This window comes from Drosophila novamexicana, unplaced genomic scaffold (genome assembly GCF_003285875.2).
Source record: "Drosophila novamexicana strain 15010-1031.04,08,12 unplaced genomic scaffold, DnovRS2.1 tig00000193-arrow-pilon, whole genome shotgun sequence".
Taxonomy (NCBI): domain Eukaryota; kingdom Metazoa; phylum Arthropoda; class Insecta; order Diptera; family Drosophilidae; genus Drosophila; species Drosophila novamexicana.
This window is the reverse complement of record NW_020824787.1, coordinates 9326983-9347226: the sequence shown is the minus strand read 5'-3', so window position 1 is coordinate 9347226 and position 20244 is coordinate 9326983. Positions and strand designations below refer to the sequence as shown.

General features: G+C 42.6%; 4 protein-coding genes across 4 annotated transcripts; 1 reads left to right on the top strand and 3 right to left on the bottom strand.

The window, feature by feature from the left end:
- Positions 1–335: 335 nt before the first annotated feature.
- LOC115758398 (sarcolemmal membrane-associated protein) lies at positions 336–5634 on the bottom strand. The gene is made up of 5 exons (XM_030699040.1): positions 5557–5634; positions 4022–4521; positions 3118–3954; positions 2077–2736; positions 336–2017 (listed from the first exon to the last, which is right to left on the bottom strand). Exons 2-5 carry the CDS (start codon positions 4517–4519, stop codon positions 1154–1156), a joined length of 2859 nt encoding a protein of 952 aa, XP_030554900.1. The 5' UTR covers positions 4520–4521; positions 5557–5634; the 3' UTR covers positions 336–1153.
- Positions 5635–6727: 1093 nt separating this feature from the next.
- On the bottom strand, positions 6728–8251 carry LOC115758711 (splicing factor 45). Its single transcript, XM_030699460.1, has 3 exons — positions 8008–8251; positions 6888–7944; positions 6728–6826 (listed from the first exon to the last, which is right to left on the bottom strand). The coding sequence occupies exons 1-3, from the start codon at positions 8152–8154 to the stop codon at positions 6732–6734; spliced, it is 1299 nt and encodes a 432-aa protein (XP_030555320.1). The 5' UTR covers positions 8155–8251; the 3' UTR covers positions 6728–6731.
- Positions 8252–8338: 87 nt separating this feature from the next.
- Positions 8339–11318, top strand: LOC115758710 (protein-associating with the carboxyl-terminal domain of ezrin). The gene is made up of 2 exons (XM_030699459.1): positions 8339–8610; positions 8672–11318. The coding sequence occupies exons 1-2, from the start codon at positions 8401–8403 to the stop codon at positions 10556–10558; spliced, it is 2097 nt and encodes a 698-aa protein (XP_030555319.1). The 5' UTR covers positions 8339–8400; the 3' UTR covers positions 10559–11318.
- A 1979-nt stretch (positions 11319–13297) lies between these two features.
- Positions 13298–20244, bottom strand: LOC115758336 (CCR4-NOT transcription complex subunit 3). Its single transcript, XM_030698910.1, has 12 exons — positions 19758–20244; positions 19393–19566; positions 19183–19280; positions 18972–19121; positions 17819–18658; positions 17096–17165; positions 16684–17031; positions 16460–16618; positions 15260–15626; positions 14809–15181; positions 14532–14741; positions 13298–13832 (listed from the first exon to the last, which is right to left on the bottom strand). The coding sequence occupies exons 2-12, from the start codon at positions 19415–19417 to the stop codon at positions 13734–13736; spliced, it is 2739 nt and encodes a 912-aa protein (XP_030554770.1). The 5' UTR covers positions 19418–19566; positions 19758–20244; the 3' UTR covers positions 13298–13733.

Here is a 20244-nt window from a genome sequence, read left to right as displayed (position 1 = left end):
ATACATTTACATTTAATTTATATACTTGATTAAATACCAAAGATAAAGGGAAAATGCACCGCTAAAACGACCGTGCGCACCATAGAGAACCCGACCGAACTGTTGTGTGTGACTGCAGCTACCATGCGCTAAAATACACACGGCAATGTGGCCGTATTCAATGTCGATAAATATTGTAGTCGATAAAAATACTAAGAAATTAAAGTTACGCGCTTACGACTACGTTATGTTACGCTTTTGCGTCCGCAATACAATATCTTAGCGCCAACAGAATCGATAAATCAAATTCAAATATTCATTACTTTAGATGTTGAATTATTGCAAATATTCTCATGATTTCGTTATGTGTGTTTATTCATTTGTATTTGTTTTCTATGTTGCATACATTGAGTGTTTTTTTTTTTTGTTTGTTTGTGATATCGCAAGCATTTTTTCAATTTTGTTTCGTTTCACTTCAGAATACATAAATGTTTACACGCACGTTCGCTTACAATGAGACGACGGATATAAAATCAACTAAATTATGGTACATAAATCAACATTTAGCATACGTAAATATAGTTTCATAAAACATAGCTGGTAATGGTAAATAATTGCAACTTAATGCTAAACTTAATAATCCGCCGCCAGCCGATTTCTAGCGCCACTGCTCTCCTAAATTTGTACACAATTCGAAGGTATCTCATGCTTAGATCGCACCATCAAAAAGAGTTTGTTATCAAAAGCATTCGGGTGAATTTAAATATAATTACTTCAGAATTAACTAACCTCGTATGTGTGTGCGAGTGTATTTGGGAGGCGTTATATTCCATTATTTTTGTTTGTTTTGTTCGTTTCAATTTAAATTTACAACTAAAAATTTTGCGGTCCAAAAAGAATTGTGGGAAAGAACAGAATAGAAAATGGCGAGTAAAGCTCGATTATAAAGGTAGAAGTATATATATATATATATATGTATATATATGATATATAAATATTGTAACTGTATAACTGCGTCCATCCGATTTGCATACTTTACATCCATTTCCATATTTGCATAGCACACTTCCAACACGCCCCCGCATGCCCCCACCCCACAAGATGTATATAGTATATATATGCTTGTTGAATCTCGTTCTGCTTTAGGTACGACGTTTGCTGTTGTTTGAGTGTGTTAAACGCGAATGGACAGAAAGTAGATGATCGCAGCCAGCGCAACACAGCACAACGGCAGGGCACGACGAAAGAAGACCTGATGGTCATAGGCCAACGGCTGTTTAAGGCGCAGCTTTGTGATCTCGTTGCGCAATTCCAGATTGCTATTTTCCGATTGCTCCAGGCGTTCCTTGTACACGATTAGCTCCTCTTCTCGCTCCACTTGCGCATCATTCATGGTCTTCAGTTCCTCGCGCCAACTCGATAGCTCGCCATCAATTTCCTTGCTATCATTCGGCAGCAGCGGCTCCAGTTCATCGGTTACGAGATCATCGAGTTTCTCCTCTGCACCACTAGAACTGCGAGGTTGTGGTTGTTCCAGCTGCTGCTCCAGCAGCTGCTGTTTAAGCTTATTCATTTCCTCCTCCAGAATGCTAATGTCGCTGGCCAGTGTAGCCGATCTTTGCTTATAGAATAGACACTCTTCGTGCAGCATATCCATTGCTTGGTCGTGCGGCAAATCTTCATCCACGGTCTCATCGTTGCGCACCAGCGTTTGCTGTGTTTCCAGTTTATGGATGGACGACTCCTCGGCCGCCTCATCGATGCCATTGAGGCGTGCGTGCTTGGGCGATTTGTGTACAAACTCATCGAATGCCGTCTCAGCTGCGGTGCCCCCCGTTGGTGATGAGTCAGTCGAAGGCGGTTTCTGTTCGACCTCCTCGTCGCCGGAGTCGGCAGCATTAAATATGGCTTTTAATACATCGCCACCATCCGCGCCCTTGAGATCCGAGTTCTTGAGCCACTTCAGCATGGTGTCTTTGCGTACCACCTTGTGCTTTAAATCGAATTCCTCCTTCTGTTGCCGCTTGCTCTTCTTACACTGCAAAAAGCAAAAAGTGGACATTAATTTGGGGTAACTTTAAATGCAGATTCACTTACAGATTTACGTTTGCTTGGTGTAGTCTGTTCCTTGTCGAGCAGCTCGGACGTCTCGCCGAGCTGTGCACCTCCTTTATCTACCTGATATTCGTCCTTATTATCAGCGCCATTATCATGATCGCCAGCTTCCTTTTCCTCGTCGTCGTCGTCGTCGTCGTCATTGTCATCGTTGTCGTCATCCTCGTCGTCTTCGTCATCATCATCGTCATCACCGACCCCGATGGCAGCATTCAGTTGCTCCAGCGTCTGTTGCTGCTGCAGCGCCTGTTCGCTGTTTTGATCAGCAATCGTTTGCCGCAGTTGCAGCAGCTGTTGGCGCATCTGCTCCATTTCGCTCTCCTGAGCAATTAGCTGCTCCTTGAGCTGCCCTAGCCGTTGCTCCTCCTGTTCTTTAGCCTCTTGCTGCTGGTGCAGCGTTTCCTGCTTATATTCCGTGTACTCCTGCTGCAGCTGATCCAGACGTGTATTGAAATCCTGTAGTGTCTGCTTCGAGCTTAATATCTGGGCGCGCAATATGCCGCACTCGTTATCCGAGGTTGTGTACGCCATCTCCATTTTTGACAGCATTTCCATGGCATCGCAGCGATCTTGGTAGACCTTGCGCAGCGCCTCTTTGGCAGTTAGCTGATACGAGGTCTTATCCTCAAGCAACTTAACAACCTGGAAAACACGATTGAATGATGTATTAATAAAAATAAGGTATCGAATTGTGATCTTAAAAGTATGCTACACCGATTTGCTGGGCCGCTTATCTACAAACCACACCCAACTCTTTTTTCTTATGGACTTGGTTTCGAATCATTTTTTACCCAGGAGTTAAATTGGTGAATTTTAAATAAGCCCTCCATATTCAAAACTTCTAAATGGTAAACTAATGGGAGAAATTTGTTTTGCCTGCTGCTAAATTTGGAATGCTCAGTGTGTCAACTAAGCAAGGGCAAACTACGACTTCAAAAGGTAACTTCTATCCTATAAAATGCTTGCTAGTTAGTCTGTCATAAATATGTACGTAGGATTTGCTGTAAATGTTAATTAATTCACCTCGTTACGTAACGCATTTTCGGGCACATTCTTTTCCATCATTTGAAGCTTTTTCTCGAGCAGATTGATCTTGTGCAAGAGCTGATCCTCGGTTATCATGCTCTGCCAGCACAAGGCCGCGTTTTTACGCGTGGAATCAATAACGCCCTGTAAACTGCTCAGCTTGGCTTTGAGCATCTTCTCGCGCTGTGAGGCCTCCTGTAAAAATGCATTGAGTCGTTGTATTTCATCATAACTGATCCGATTTGGTCCCGTCAGCTGCAGCTGTTCAGACTCTATTGAAATGGCCTCGCGACCGTCTGGGAGAAACAGTGTCACGCGCGCAATGATACAGCCATGGACTTCCTGGCGTGAATTCTCAATAACCTCAACGCCGAACTTGACGGTGTCACCATAGTGCAGCTCGGCTGGCTCATTGCCCAGCTTGTTGTCGTTGATGAAGGTGCCATTGCTGGATTTGGTATCCTTAACCCAAAAACGTCCGTCGGGCGTATACCACAGCATGGCATGATTGCGCGACAACACCTTGCAATCAAATATGGCATTGCTCTCGCTCGCCTTGCTCTTGGCAATCAAACGGCCCACTTTGCATTCCTGGTTGGGAGCCAGCAAAATGTTGCGTGTCTCGAATTTGTGCGATTTACCCTCGCATTGCAGGACAATCTTTGCCTCACCCGGCGACATATCCTGTGTGTTGAGCAGCGTATTGGCCACTGTCTCATTAGGCAATTGTAAGGCACCCATCGAGCTGAATAGATTGCCGCTCGTCGTATTATTGGCATTAAGCACCGAATTCATAGCCAGTTGCAACTGCGCCTGCTTCTGTGCCAGCTGGCCCTGCAAGTGACAATTCAAATTCCATATTACAAATATATTAAGTGTTGTTAATTCGAATTGAACTCACCTGCAATAGTGTGTTCGTATTGGAATCACAGCTCTCTGTTGCACTCGTATTATTGTTCTCCTGATTCTCCAGATTGTCGTTGGCATCGTTACTGTTTAATATGCTGTTGTTGATGTTGTTGCTGCTGCTGTTGTTGCTGTTCTCTGTGGGCAGCTCACACGTCTCGGACTCGTGCTTTTCGCGCATTAGCAAAAGTTGCTGTTGCTGCTGCTGGTGCTGCTGGTGCTCCTGCTCAGCCTTCTTGCTGAGCTCCATTTTGTTGTGTGCCTTCTTATTGATGCGCTGCTGGCGCTTGGACAGCTCACCCACGACTCCACTGGCAACAGCTACTGGTCTGGCGGTTAGCTCTTGGTCCGTTACGTTGTTCACAGCGGCTGCAACTGCAGCTGTTGCAGTTGTCGTTGTCGTTGCTATCGCTGCTGCTGATGCTGCTGCTGCCGCGTTTGGCTTCTGCTCGTCATCCTTATTGCTCTGCCATTCGTTGCTGACCAAGACCATAACTGAAAAGTGTGAAATGCGCACAGACAGTCATACAGTAAAATGTATATCTGATAAAATGTTGTTAGCTGGAGAGCTTGAATTTGATTGAATGTTACAAAACTTCTGTGCACCAAACGGAACGATCGGAATGTTAATAATGACAGCTGAAGAATTTTAACTCAAGGCACGCCAGATTGAGATTTCATTTCAAAGAGAGCCGCATTCAAAAGAATAAATTCAAAATGAGCTGTTTACAAGAAAAAATTCAAAATTCTAGAAGAAATAAGAGCTGATGTTTTCAATTCGAAAAAGCTGTGCTTAAATTTAAGATAATCTTATTTAACATTTATTAACAATGCAATTGAGATATATATTTTAAAGCTAAATGATGCCAAATGTTGTTCTAGCTATTATAAAAAAAAAACCCTTTAAAATATAGTTAAACCTTATCTGACAAATACATATCATAAAACGGTCCTCCACTAATACAAACGAGGATCGTCCAAATTTAAGTTATGTGAGCTAAAATCGAATATTAATTTGTTGCAAAATAGCCCCACATTTGTTATCTATGCAGGATTCTCTACGGAAACATTTTGATTTTTTCAATTTTTCAATATCTGTTTACAAGAAAAAAAAAAATACTTCAGTGCAGGCGCAAAATAATGTTTCGTATAAAAATAGATTTTGAAAATATAATTGAAGCGGTCAACAAATGCGAGTACTCGCGTGTGTGTGTGTGTGTGTGTGTGTATGCGTCTGTGTGACGTGTGTGGGAGGGGGAGGCGGAGGGGGGAGGGCCACCGAAAAATGGTTTGTTTGTGTATGTGATCGGGGCGCGTCTGCTCCAATTTGGAACGCGCAACGAGAAGAAGGAGCAGCAGAAATATATGAGCATATGTAAATATACATATGTACAATATGTATTTATGTGCGTGCAATATATTGAATGATTGTGCAATAAACTGCGTGTGCGGAGCGACAGAGATAGAGTTAGAAGAAGAACAACAACAGTAGAAGCCAAAACCTACAATTGGGTAGAGTTGCCCCCTTACCTTGCAGCACTAGTACATAGCGGCGATAGTGGGCCCATGGCCTCAACGATAACAACAATAACGGCTTGGATGGATATGGCAACTACACTTGACGTTGATGGTGTTGTTGTTGTTGTTGCTGCTGCTGCTGCTGCAGTTGGGCGTCGGTGGGAGTGGGGAAAGCTGCGAACAATGCAAAACTTTTGTTGTTGACTGGCATCAAGTACATAGAGCACAACTAATGTGATCAGCGCTGCGCCGACGTCTGTCTGCCTGCTTGCCTGTTTGCGTGTATGTGTGTGTGTGTGTGTCGCTGCTGCAGTTACTGCAACTACAACAACAACAACTACTATTACAGCTGCAGGCAGTGGCTGGGCACGAGTTCAACGTGGACTTTTGGGGGGCGAGCGGGGCCTGGAGTGTCAAGACTGCGTCTCGTATTGTTTTTTTTCTTCTCTTCTTCACTTAAAAAAGTTGATACACAAATTGAGCACTAGCTGCTGCTTAATTGAATTTAATTACAAATGGCTGTGTGTCGTTGACATTTGGAGAATTTACCGTTCTGCTGCTATCTGGTCGTTTGCTTTGACTTACATATGTATTCGCACAAAAGAAGGAAGGAGAAAAACAAAAATCTTTTCTGCGCTTGTTTTGTATATTAAGACACACGCACAGTAAATTAACTTGTTAGTATATTTGGAGCTTCAAAACTCACCTTGGTTATAATGTTGTTTTTGTTAATCAATTTTGCAACACAGCGAAAGCAAATAATATTTGCGATAATTGTTTTCAGTTCTCAAACCAAACCTCTGCACTAGCAATGTGTACTAGACACGATACAACTAGCTATTGTGAGTTGTCACAAAATTATCACAAGCCTACTTTGATTGTGCTGACATTAACTTGGCTGTGAAAGCGGGTTGCTTGGCCAAAGTGCTGAATTTGCGTAACCAGAAAAACTAAAACGCAAATTAATATAAAACATATTCAAAGTATGCCCATTAGACAACTGATTGGTCGTACCGTGTATGCCTGATTGTAGTTAGTAGAGTTGTCACAGTCAGCTGCAGTTATCGATTACAAACAGCAGCGACTCTGTCATACTAACATCGATCAGGGAAAAAATACAACAAAACATAAAAGAGGGCGCTGTGCTTGAAATAAATATGTAACTCATTGCAAAATTGTTTATTGGCTTAATTTAATTGAAAGCTTTTAAATTTATCAAAGTTATAGAATCCAGCACGCACTTGCCGTCCGCCAAAAAATCGACCATTCAAATCTACAACAGCTGCAAGAAGCGAGAATATTAGTTATATGTTAAATCAAAGTTTCTTAAATTTAAAACCCACCCTTTATGGCGCTCTCTATACGTTTAAATTCTACAAATATTTTGACCGCATCCTCCGGAACCGTACCAAAGGCCTCGTGTATGATAACACTGTTGACTTCACCATACTTTGTGTTGCACTCATCCTTGACCTCGGGTTCGAGTTCCTCATCCACATCGCCTGGTCCGACCATGTTGCGTAGTAGAACAACTTTGCTGGGCGCCTTCATGATTTCGGTAATGCTAGGCTCGGGCTCACTAGCCGGTGCGGGTGTTGCTGCGCCTGGCAATGGTGGCGGTGGCATGGAGGCGGCGGCAGCAGCAGTAGGACTAGGACTCGAAACTGGCGGCGTTGCGTTCACGGCGGCCAGCTGAGAGAGCGGCGGGGAGGTAGATGGAGGTGGTAAAAATACGTCCTTTTCGTGTATGATGCGACCGCCACGCTTTGATGTCTTTTCCACTTGCAGGGCTACAGACATGCCCTGCTCTGATTTTCCCAATCCCTGGCCATCCTTGAAGCCGTATTTGGCCATTATCTTTGCTGCCACCGAGCTGGCAGAATATGGTATGGTTACATTCGAAGACCCATCCCCATTGTCGATGGATAGCGAAGGTGGTGGCGCTATGGCCGCACCACCGCCCTGCTTGGCAACTGAGCCTGGCGCCGGCGGACTGTATCTGTCTTCATCACTCTGTCGCTGACCAAAGCCACTGAATTTCATGGCTGGTGGCGAGGTGTCATGATTATGTGTCTCCCGGCGTCCGCCACGGTTGCGCTTACGATCCCGATCGCGATCCCTGTCTCGGTCTCGGTCGCGCTCTTCTCGATTGCCACTTGCGCCACTGTTGCGTGACTTGTCACTGCCCTTTGTCTTGTCCTTCAGTTTCTCGTACTCGTTGGGCCACTGTGGATCATATTCGTCCACGAAATCCCAATCATCTGTTTTAATGTTCTCCAGTGCCGGCGGAGGTGCCACTGTGGTGCTGGTGATGATTGGCCTGGCAGCGACTGTCATGGGCACAAAATTTTCTGCATCTGCGTTGCGTTTGGTGCGCAAATTAACCACTGGTGTCATGAGCTGTGAATAAGATGTAATTAATTTGTATAGATACATATGCGCAGTGAACAGAATTTCACTGACCGGTTTCTTGATTTGATCCCTCGCCTTGGGCTTCGGCAGCTGGGCTTTTTTTACTGCCAACTGCGTTTGCAGCATTTTGATGCCCGAAGACCATCCATCCATTTGGGTGGCGCGTGGCTTTGCGTCGATGTCGTCGTACAAATCCATTTTGTGCAAATTTTTTGTTTACTTATAAACAATAATAAAAACGAAAACTTTTCGTCTCGGACCTGGTGCACGGCGTTCAGTGCTCTAAAGATATGCAATTGCAGGCTTTTGCAGCACTGTATTATAAACATATGCTAATTTTTGCGTTAACAGTTTTGTTAACAGTTTTGCGTTACGTGACTGTTAGCTATACGTTGCACTTCAGGTTAACCTAACATAAATGTTACTCGTTAATGTTTATAAAAAATGGGCAATGAAGGCAGCAAATTAAAAGGGCTAATAATTGACAAAAATGCCGTCGAAGTCAATGATTTTTGGGCCCTGTACAATGCCGAGTCGCCAACAACATGCAACGAGGAAGGAAGCGATGGCCAGCACCTGTCCATATTCAAGGGTGAGCTCCTAGTTAAGGGACAGCTATGGGCAGCCCAAGGGCCAATGGAGCGTGCCATTAAGGTGAGTTCCACATGTACAAGCCAAATGGTTGACCACTAAATGCCGCAATTGTGTGTCACAGAACCTGATGATCTATCGCCATCCGTACATACTAAAGTATATGTCAACCTGGGATCAGTCCGGACAAAAGCATTTGGCCACGGAGCGCGTGAGGCCGTTAAGCGATGTGCTTGCCCAGCAGAGTCCGATACAAGTGTGCCTCGGCCTGCGCACCATACTATGTAGTCTGATATTTCTCATTGAAAAGGCACTGGCACGGCATCTCAACATTTGCACCCAGTCAATTTACGTGACGGATAAGGGCAGCTGGCGCTTGGCCGGCTTTGAGTACGTGTGGAAGGCCAAGGACTTGAGTAAAGAGATCTTAGAGCTGGCGCACAGCTTCCGGCAGCCGCTGGCAATAGACTCGACCAACGGCGAGCTGGGTCTGGAACAGTTTGCCTTTGCCACGCTCTGCGAGCAAATACTGAACAACTGTGGAGCGGCCAGCACACCGCATGTGCAGGAATTTCGGGATTATTGTAGCACACACTTGAAGCATCAGAACATCGAGCTGCGACCCAAGCTGTCTGCTGTGCTTTTGCATCCGTATTTTAACCATGAATTCGTTCTAATACATTCCTTTCTCTTCGAGCTGCCGCTGAAGTCCGTGCAGGAGCGTCAACAATTCTTCAGCAATCTAATCGAGCGTCTGCGCTGCTTCGATGAACAGGTCGTTGCCTCTCAATTGGCCAGCGATCTGCTTTCACGAATGGTGCTGCTAGATCCCACCGCCCAGCACTGCGTCACACCGTACGTGCTACGTACCAAGACGGAGAACGGCACCACGGCCCTGTTCGCTCCACAGACGTACTTGCAGTATCTGCTGCCGCATATACTGAAAATGTTTCGCCTGCGCGATGCACAGATTCGACTCATTCTGCTGGACTATTTCATGGAGTACGTGCGTCTGCTGAGCGACGAGCAATTGCAGTCTGAGATCTTACCGCATTTACAGATGGGCATGAACGATACCAACGATGTGCTCGTAGCCAAGACATTGCGTTGCCTGGCCGATCTCGTGCCCATTTTGGGTGCAGCCACTGTGCTCGGCGGGGACAGAAGGCGCTGCTTTTCGGATGGAAGGCCGCATGCTGCCGTTTCTACGGACTGCAGCACACCTTGGACAGAGCCACGGTCCATAACGCCGCTCATGAATGGCAGCGCTGTGGATGCAGTTGATTATATGGTCTCGGGCAGTCCGTTGCCAGTTGAGAGCAATGTGGCGCCAATGCCACTGCGTCTGAGTCCTGATGGCGGCGAGGACGATAAGAGCGTTGCAAATTTAAGCGAAAAGCCCCTGGAGCTGAGCCAAGGCAGCTGTCCCGATAGCAGCTCCGATAACGCTGACAGCTCCACCAGCAGTGCGGCGCACGAACAGACGCTGGTCAATGATGAGGAGGAGGCCTGGTCCGATTGGGACAATACGGATGAGCTGCAGCGTCTGCATGTCAAACAGGAGGCCATGGATGAGTTAAATCTAAACAATGTGGAAACGAATAGCAGCACCTCCACACAGGCCACGCAGCCTTCGCTTGCCGACTCTTTTCGCACCGCCTGCTCCAGCGTCTCCACGGACGCAAAGAAAATAATCCCGCCGCCATCGATCAACCGGCAGCTCATTGATGATCTCAGTGCACTGGACATACAAGTGCAGCTGACAACGCCGGCCAACCGCTCCGAGCCGGCTGAATTTGATTTCTTCAAGGATATGGAGCCGATTATTGAGACAAAGGCCGTCAGCAGCGATCCGGAGGTTGTGGAAATCGATGCCAGTCGTTTTGCGGCCGCATCAATTGGCTCAAATGGTCATGATGTCGATGACGCAGGTGATCAGGGCTGGGGCCACGACGAGGACGAGGACGATGTCGTCTGGGGCAGCAATGGGCAGACAACCAATGTCGCTTAATTATCTTAAGATTATAAAATTCCATTTTCTGTCACTTTCAGCAGACTCTCCCTTTTCCATGTATTTAGCCTCGTTTTGCCCAGGTTGAAAATTTCATGTTTCTCGTTTCATATTTTTAAGTACATAATTTGTACATAAATATATATTTAATTCCAATACGCAAGGGCTGCGTATAAAATTATATGTACATATACGCATATTTGACGCATTTCTTTCTAGAATATTTTTTAAATGTCCCATTTCCTATTTCAATGCATTTCTAAAGGGTAATTTGAATAATTTTCATAAAACTTGTAACGCATTAAAGAAATCATCCCATGTTCTATGGAGAAAATTATATTATACACATTTTTGATCACAAATCAAGAAGTTCGATATTTTCTAAAGGTACTTCCGTCAAGGATATTGTATCAAAATCGAAAAAGGATAAACTCCCTAACCGTAATAAATCGAACTCGTATAGTTAGTTTTATTTAGAGCGTGAATTCTAAATGAAATACTCTATGGAAATGAAAGTGTTCTTTATCCTTTCACTGGGGATATACAGAATTGTTCGAAATTTTAACTTATTTTTTTAACTGGGATGGTTTCGAGGACTCTACGGGAAATTCTATATTGGTCTGCAGGAAATGCCCGCATGAGAAAAATATCAGTTGAAAATTAAGCTTGAGGATTTGGACAAATTCGATATGCACTTTACGATGAAATTCTAATATTGCCTTGAAAAATTTGTTTAACCTCCGATATCTATATAATATACTCATATAAGGTAATTCAGTTGTTGGCGCGATTAACTATCAATATAATTTTAAATATTTTATACACGACTGAACAATAATTTGAGTTATTGATGTCCCATTCGAGTACTTTAAAATACAATTTCTCATTTGGTTCTTAAATAAATAAAATAGACCAAAAAGTCTTCTATAAGGATAAATTAATAATAATATTCCATTATCTGTTGGATACGAGTAAAAAATAAATAAAAAAAAATTATTTAAAATAAAAAACAACAAAAAATTTGAAATAAAGAAATCTTATCCTTATCATAAAGACCCCAACACCACAAATGTGAGATGAAAAGTCTCGAAGAGTAAATCATAAGAAATAACATTGATGAAGAGCGTCAACAATAACATTAAAGAGAGTCCGAAACGTAAATATATGGAAGCAGAGGCCGAAATTAAGCGAGAGAGAGAGTTTTCTATTTATAGATTACAGTTGCGCGCGAGAGCAAAAAAACGAACTGTAAAAGAAAACAAGCAATAAGCTTGTTGAGAGACTTACCAACAGCAGCTGATCAAATCAATTCAATGCGCTTAGCACAAGCATGATCTAAATTCAATAAATATTAATAGTTATTTTTCTATTTCTTTATAATTTTGGGTTAAACTGTAACTTTATAGATCAAATTCAAAGACACGCAACGCAACGTACAAAAAAAAATACTTCTGTTCGCTATAAAACACAAAACGATATGCACGTACATTAACATACATACATATGTACTCTGTTAAAATACATGTATATGAATGTAAACGCAAACATTAACTTGACTGTAAAGCACAGCTAACATGTTTATGTTACTGTAATAGACGCGAAGCACGTTTGCAAATGTTTTTCATTTGTTTTAAATGCTGTAAAATTTGTTATAAAAATACATACACACTCATTCTCAAAACTGATGTAAAAGCTCACTTTTCACGCACTTTGTTTCACTCGTGCAAATACAATAGATTTAAACGCATTTTCCGCTCCAGAAGTGGATTTTTCTATAGACGAAACACTTATTTCCTTAAAATTTATGTAGTCTTGAAAATCTGAATCCGATCGGATGACTATGTATTTGTATTTTTAATAAAATCCAATACGCAGTCGCCGGCGTAGAATTGTATGTATGTATATTTGAATGCATTTTTTGTTTTTTTTTTTTTTTTTTGTTTTTAATATAATTTTTAAAATGTTTTTCATGTTGTTTTGCATGCATTTGTTTTATTCTCGTTTAAAACTATTCTTGTAAAATTGTTAAATATGTATTTCGTTTTTTGTTTAGCAAAAATGCTATATTTACGCAAAAACATTCTAAAATGCAATTGTTTATATCATTTGACTATGACTTATTAACATTTAAACGATCAAAATGAGACTCAAGCGATCTTAGGATCAAACAGGCTAAATAGAAAAAAACGAAGAGAAAAAAAACGAAATTAAAGAAAAAATAAACACTAAACATGTTTTCAACTATTTTCTCACGTTTTGTTTTTATTTTGCTTACATTTAAAAAAATTTAATTTTACGCAATAATTTGTTGTTTGTTTGCTTTGCAGCATCATCATTATCATGCTCAACTTAATCAATGATCTTAGTAATCGTAATTACATTATTTAATTTAAATAAGATCAGCTGAAGTGTTTGTTATTACTTTAATTCTCACGAGTTTTCAGTTTTGTTTTTTGTTTTTTGTAACTACGCAAACGCAATAAAAAAATCGGTGCGCTATTTGTTTACAATTAAAAGTATTTACTGCGCTCTTTATACATCATGCAAATGCGTAGGAGGGGCGGGATGTGCGGGTGTGTGTGAAGAGACGCTAAGCGGTAATCTAATAGGAGCTTGCTGATTGAGGGGCGGGTTAGGGGATAGAGGAACAACACTGCCAGAAAATTCAAATTGTTGCACGTATTTTGCATAACTTTTTTATAGTTTGTTTCTTTTTTTTTTTTTGTTTTTGTTTTTCTCATTGTGTTGGAAGTAAATCTTAAAAAAAAAAAATAATAAACAATAAAACATTTATATAAAAAAGCATATGTTTTTACATGGATTTTCCGAACAAGTATCAGTAACATACTTCATTGTTTTTCTCCTTTTCACTTATGCTTACGGCTTGCTGCTTTATCGCTTCTTACACATGATCTTTTCTTTAGTTTATGGATTTATGTTGCAGTTGTGTGTGTGTGTGTGTGCGAGAGTGATTGTATGTGTGCGATTTTGTTGAATGAGTGTGTGTATGTGTGTGTGTGTGTGGGCGTGTGTGTGTGTGTGTGTGTTCTCCTGGTATGCGTGAATATTGTATTCTATTGATTCATTATTGTAGTAATGGATTGGTTTTCTCTTAAACAGCCGACGCATTCGCATCCGCATCCGCATTCGCATCCGCATCACAACAACGCATCCTTCAATTCAGCTCCTTGTCTTCTAAGTACTTGTATTCAAAGGTGAAGCCCTCCTTTTTGCGCTGACTCCATTTCTCATAATCGAAGTAGATGTACGTACCCTGAAAACAAAGTTAATTATTATTTATTTATCGCTATTATTAAAATAATTCGATTTCCATTCTTAGAATAGCTTTTGGAGGTTTTACTTGGCTGGACTTGGTTGGATTTAAATCTCACGTCCGCTTGGTAGGAAATGTGAGAGAACTTTCTGGCGAGTTCCTTATTGGATTGACAAATAGCACACAATAATCAAGAGTAAAGCTCATCAATTTGAATTATACGCTCTACCAAAGTTGGGTTCCTATTCTAGAGAAGCATGAGGTTGGATGAGAGAACGCTTGACCCCAATTATTTTGATGGGTTCTATGATAATGTTTGCTCAATAGTTGTAAAAGAAATGCTGAGTAAATTGTTTATGAAAAAATCAACTATGAACAAACAAAAATTAAGTAAAATCAAGTCTAAAGATGTAAAGGCCTGGCACGAAACTTCGAAGAACAACTTTGTCGGTTTTCTTTCCGGCCATAACACTTCAATAAGGACCCAAAGGCGCATTTTAAGCAAAAAGACTATCTTTTCGCCTAATCCTTTATATGCTAGCTACAAGACCTAGTAACCTAGTAAGACCGACTAAAATGTTATGTACTACCTGCGTCGAAGGGACATCAAATTATCGGTTCACTTACTTATGTTTTGGTTAAGAATATATACTTCTAAATTGTGTGTGGGGTCTAGTTAGAGCAGTAAACCTGGCTCACCTGTTCGTAATCATCGTTTATAATTTTAGGCTCCTCGTGCCTCTGAAACCACATCATGTATTTGGTGTGGAAGCGCCAGCTTTGCTTTTTGAGCGCCTTGGCGGCGAGATATTGCGCCTTGGAGCCCTCCATGTAGTAGAATACAAAGAAGAGCGTCTCCGTAGAGAGTCGCTGATAGAATTCAACGGTATCGTATATGGGCAGCTGTGCCTTGGATGCGAAAATGGTTAAATTATAGCCATGTCGGATTACAGTTGAATCAATGTACCTGACTCACCTGGGGATAGTGCGCTGGCGTTTGCACCGGTGAGCGATGAAAATATGTTTGTAGCTTCTCAGTGTCAATCGGCTGTGGCAGGTGATAATATGCGGCTTCCATCATTTGGAACTGCAGCTGATGCTCCTTTTGCAGCGGCGTTGGACCCAACGGTGTTACGCCCAGCAGCGGTGGTATGTGCGCCTCCGTTGTTGCAATTTGCTGTTGTTGCTGCTGCTGTTGTTGTTGCTGCTGTTGCTGCTGTTGTTGCTGTTGTTGCTGTGCTGTATGCGTCTTGGCATTGGCTGCGACAACAACACCACCATTGCCGGTTGACGGCTGACCAGCAGCATTCGCCAGATTCATGAGTCCACTGCCCGCTGTGGGACCATTGCTGGCTGCAGCAACGATGGTACCGATTGCTGCCACCGCTGCTGCTGCCGCTGCTGCATTTTGCTGTTGTTGTTGTTGCTGCGCTGCTGCTGCCGCTGTCGCTTGTTGTTGTTGCTGTTGAAGCTGCTGCTGCTGTTGCTGCTGCTGTTGTTGTTGTTGTTGGTTGGCAGTTGTTTCAGTACTGAAATGCTGTTGCAGCAGCGATTGCGGCGCTGCTTGCTGCTGCTGCGGTTGTTGTTGTTGTTGCTGCTGTTGTTGCTGCTGCTGCTGTCTCGTGTCTATATTACTTGCCTGCTGCTGATTCAGGGAATTTGGCTCGATCACAGATCGATTAATGGCTTCCTGTGCCATGGTTTTCAATGAAATCGCATCGACAGCATTGCTGTTGTTATTGGTGCTGCTGTTGCTACTGCCACTGCTGCTACTGCTGAGTGAGACGGGCAGACCTGTAAAAGAATGAAGTATATAGCATTATATATTAATTAAAAGCTTAACAAGAAATCATATTAAGATTCGTTAAAACCGAATTTTTAGTACCCTTGCAGATATGCAATACATTTGTACATCTACATTTTTTTCCTTTGTTTCTACATCAGTTTAGTGATGAATACAATTTTGGCTATATATTGAGAACATATTAAGCTTGGTTAAAATATTGCGGATACCAAATAATATAGTTGCTAAATTCGGTCAAGATAGCTTAAAAAGTGAGACTAGTCTGCATAGAAAATGACATGAATTTATTGTTTAGCCTGTTGACTCTGATCCTGAATTTATAGATTTGAGTGATGTAGAATATATTGTGTTAGAATTATAAGATCCTCTGGAAGGATATAGAATGAGTGTTCTAATCGACAGTGCTAGGTAAAACTCTAAATTGCTGTCACATTTGTGTTTACAAACACACACGAACATCACTCTGCAATCTAGTGACTGGCTCCGCTACCTTGGACTCCGCACCTACTCAAATAACGTATTTGTTTATAGTTATGCTAGATGAAAACCGAAACATGTAGCGGCACGTGGACATAAGTCACGTTGGAATATCCTTGCTATTCCTAGACCCTTAATCTGCTTTCAGTTTGTGTGAACCACTAAAATTAAGTTATATATGGAAAGATTCACAAATAATATATATAAGTGAAAAAAGATCGTGCTGCTTTTTTACCGAATAACAAAACTTCATGGTATCTTATTTTACCCACTTTAAAAAGCAGAGCCTTAATTTAAACGACCCTGAGTACAGCCTTTATATTAGCCAATGTCAACAATGTATTACCGTTTTGCATGTGTGAGGAATTCGTTTGAAGATTGGATAATTGCGCCGCCTGTTGCTGCTGTTGTTGCTGTTGTGCCTGTGCGCTGGCACTCACAATGGCGGCCACCGTGGGCGCTGTTGCCTGCTGTTGCTGCAGCACAGGTCCATTTTCCAGTAGTGCTATTGACAGCAAAAACAATTTACATGAATAATATTTACGTTAGCTAGTATTTAGTGGAACCTACATGTGTTGTGTTTAGCCACCGCTGCAAATGCAATAGTTGGTGTCGCTTGAATCACAGATTGGCCTTGAATGTTGTTGGTGCTGTTGCTCGCTGATGCCGCAGCGGCAGCTGCTGCTGCTGCTGTTGCCGCTGTGCCAGCGGAGACGGCAACATTAACTGCACTCAGACCAGGCGTTGGGGCATGTGGCTGCACGGCAGGATTGTGACCACTAGCAGCGACATTGCTGCTGCTGCTACTGCTGCTGCTGCTGTTCTGTGTCCCGCTAGACGCCAAAACGGAAGCGACCGTGGGTAGCTGCTGCTGCTGGTTTTTGCTGGGCGTTGAGCTGATAATCTTATTGACTTGAGCTGCTAAGGAATTTAAATTATTTTTTTTTTTCAGTTACCCATCGAATTGCATTTAGGTACTCACTATCACTACCCGCGGGTGCTTTTGCTGTGGCACGCACTGGCGTCGGCTTGATCGGCTGTTGAGGTTGCTGCTGTAAATGGATGCGTATAAGTTAGATCAGGCTACAAGACTTCATTACGAAAGTTAGAGTAAAATAAACAAATTAAAAATTGTAATTGATCAATCTTTTTTAACAGCCGAGTCAGTATAGGTTATGTACGTCGCTTTGGAATCAGGAATCAGACCACCTTATCATATATCTGTCATAGGATCTATCGGTCGGATTTGTAAGACAAAACTTTTGTTTAAAAGATATTGTAAACCCACTTATTTCTGCGTCCAACATCTTATCAACACTCAACTATATTATATACTACAAGAAGTTGCAGGGGTCAGGAAACGCTGCCGTTTCAGGACGATACAAAGTCACTTAGATGCCTACCACCGCATAGCTTATGCATCGAATATTGATAATGGAAACGGGCTGAACTTACGTCCTCCCGTCTCTCAGCCCGAAGGAACCACGAGCCACTTTGACTCCAATTACCTCCACGTGAAGATCGAGCCATGGCCCATGTTAATGACAATATACAAGGCAAGGAGAGTTATTTTTTGAATTGCGTTTTTGTGTAAGCCCGTTGTAAGCCCACTGTTTAGATGAGCATAGAAAAATACGTTTGTGTCCACGAGCGTATTTGATCTCGGTCAGGCCAAATGAAATGTTCCTGGGGAGAAATGACTTACCTTCGCTTTGCTGCTGTTAGCATTGCTTTCGCTGCTTTTGTTGCGCTTCTCGCCACCTGTTGTCGCCTCGGTGGACGTTGTCGCTGAGGATGAAGCTGCGCTGGTGTCGCTCGCATAGCCCACATTGTTGCCATTCGATTGTTGAGCGGCGGCTGCTGCTGCCGCTGCGGCTGCAGCCTGCAAATGCTGAAATTGGGCAGCACTTGCGGCGCTGGTGCCACCGCCTGAACTGCTGCTGCCTGCCATTGCTGATTGCGGTTGTGTGGAGGAGGATGGCAACACCTGCTGCACTGTAACTGGCGATTGGGATGGACTGCCGCCGGAGGTAACGCTGCTGGGCGAGCCGCTGGTTTCGTTGCTGTTGTTGCTGTCCGTTGTGGCCGTTCCGCTCAGCTCTACCTCGTCTAGACCGATAATGTCGTCATAGATGAACTCGTTTTCCTCAAAGTCCGGCTCTTGCGATGAATCAATATAGTATTCGACATCATCCTTGATTTTGTTCACCTGATCCGCTTCGACACCATCGTTGTCCAGCAGTCGCAGCAGGGTTTCCAGCTTGGTTATATGAAATTTATGACGATCTAGCTTACTCCGCAAGTCATCCATGCGCTCCTGTTTGTCACGATCCACACGTTTCTTTTTGCCCGCTAACAGGGATTCAATTTCGCTCTCATACTGATCTATTTGAATTTGCAGTGTACTAATTGAGCCGGTTAACCAATTACGCGCATGATCTTTGATCCGTTGCGCTGGATCCATTTTTTGTGCGGCGCCCAGCCCCTCCTTGGAATAGGCTTTTGTTTTTGTCTCACGCTCCACAACCTTGAAGCGTTCCATTTGCTGTAAGGATATTCAAATGGACACAATTAATAACATAGGTCTAGATAGTCGCTAGGAGAGGTAGTTTGATAGTTTATCAATATTTCGAATCATCGTAATAATTAATTATAGACTTCTATAGGATGGGATATGAATTAAACAAACAATTTGCTTTCAACAAGCTGTTGAAGGGACAGAAATATAAAATTTTGGATGTTAGAAATCTTAATCCGTCCTTTTTTTGCTCTTTGATTAATCAATATTGATAAAATGGAGGGACGATATGTTTGTTCTTCTAAAGATCAAGCCATTCATAGCTATGAACACAACTTGCCGTTTCAATAAGCCTTCGGTTCTCGAGCAGCGCGCTTTTATCTTTGATCTCGGCGGATGCAATCCATGATTTGATTTGATCACGTAATCGCTGCAGCTTCTTAATTTCCTTTTTAAGATCTGCCTCATACTTTTCCTGCAGGTGCTTTTGCTATAAAAAGAGTAAAGAAGACATTAGGAAATTTAAACGTAAGCGCTCGTCGTGGGCTCACCTTCTGGTTGGTATTTGTTGCATTGTGTACCTTTTTCCATATATCCTCAAACGTTTCCACGCCCTCGCCTACCTTTTTTAAACATCGATCAATTTCACCTATCGGAGGATATCGATAATGTTCACAGAATCAGAATTTGAAGACACGCACGAATATGTACATATATATATATATATATATACAAATGTATGCAGGGAGAATTGTGCTTACCTTGCAATTTTCTCGTCGCAGCCATGGCTATGTGTGCTCTTGTGGTTTCTGCTGGCGCAAATAGTTAGACATAGTCCGTTGCAAGCTGTCGCGATTGTTTAGTTATATCACCTGGCCGCAACACAATCTCCGCTTGTGTGGTGCTTCTGCCTGGCCAGAAGTCGACAACGGCGTCTGCAACATAAAATTGATCAATGTAAAATATGCATTAATTGCGCACATACACACACACAAAAACACATACACGCATAAATGCGTGCACCGTACTTTCGATGTGTGCCGCGGCGTTGGTGTCGGCGGCAGAATTATTTCCATTATTTGGGTACACACTTGAGCGTACTGTTACCGTTTGTTGCTTTATTTACCTTAGATCCAAGTAGCTTCACTGAAACGTGTGGGAAAACACTCTCTGCCTGGCTTTGGTTCTTCTGCCTCTTTTTGCATGCACTGATGTATGGCCTGTGTGTGTGTGTGTGTGTGAGTGTTGTGTGTGATACCTTCGGGCCGTCGGAGATTTCGATTTTTTTTTGGCTTAGCCTTTTTGGGCAAACGCAACGTGGCAGCTGTGCTGGGATTTCTTTTATATTGATGAGTAGAGCATTAAATATGTGTGCTTGTTCTTAAATTTGATGATTTATGCAATTTATACATTTAAATAAATACGCTTAAAGATTTTTCGCTTGCTTTTTGTTCGCTTCTTCTTCTTCGCACATTCCAAGATGGCGACTCGCCAAGAGTTATCGAATATAAACGATTGCGCCATTAACTTTCGATAGTGGCACACCACCCTGGCGAGTTTCATAGCAGCTAGCTGTCATTCGTAATATTGCATTTTGAATTTAAACTCGTACG

What these genes read in the sequence shown, in the direction of transcription:
- LOC115758711 (XM_030699460.1), bottom strand. Translation starts at nt 8,154, where the DNA reads ATGGATTTGTACGACGACATCGACGCAAAGCCACGCGCCACCCAAATG. An exon ending in GGGATCAAATCAAGAAACCG is followed by an intron (nt 7,945 to 8,007) that starts GTCAGTGAAATT and finishes TCTTATTCACAG; the next exon opens with CTCATGACACCAGTGGTTAA. An exon ending in TATAGAGAGCGCCATAAAGG is followed by an intron (nt 6,827 to 6,887) that starts GTGGGTTTTAAA and finishes CGCTTCTTGCAG; the next exon opens with CTGTTGTAGATTTGAATGGT.
- LOC115758398 (XM_030699040.1), bottom strand. Translation starts at nt 4,519, where the DNA reads ATGGTCTTGGTCAGCAACGAATGGCAGAGCAATAAGGATGACGAGCAG. An exon ending in ATACGAACACACTATTGCAG is followed by an intron (nt 3,955 to 4,021) that starts GTGAGTTCAATT and finishes TGTCACTTGCAG; the next exon opens with GGCCAGCTGGCACAGAAGCA. An exon ending in CACCAAGCAAACGTAAATCT is followed by an intron (nt 2,018 to 2,076) that starts GTAAGTGAATCT and finishes TGCTTTTTGCAG; the next exon opens with TGTAAGAAGAGCAAGCGGCA.
- LOC115758710 (XM_030699459.1), top strand. Translation starts at nt 8,401, where the DNA reads ATGGGCAATGAAGGCAGCAAATTAAAAGGGCTAATAATTGACAAAAAT. An exon ending in CAATGGAGCGTGCCATTAAG is followed by an intron (nt 8,611 to 8,671) that starts GTGAGTTCCACA and finishes TGTGTGTCACAG; the next exon opens with AACCTGATGATCTATCGCCA.
- LOC115758336 (XM_030698910.1), bottom strand. Translation starts at nt 19,417, where the DNA reads ATGGCTGCGACGAGAAAATTGCAAG. An exon ending in AGCACCCGCGGGTAGTGATA is followed by an intron (nt 17,032 to 17,095) that starts GTGAGTACCTAA and finishes ATTCCTTAGCAG; the next exon opens with CTCAAGTCAATAAGATTATC. An exon ending in TAAACGATGATTACGAACAG is followed by an intron (nt 13,833 to 14,531) that starts GTGAGCCAGGTT and finishes CTTTGTTTTCAG; the next exon opens with GGTACGTACATCTACTTCGA.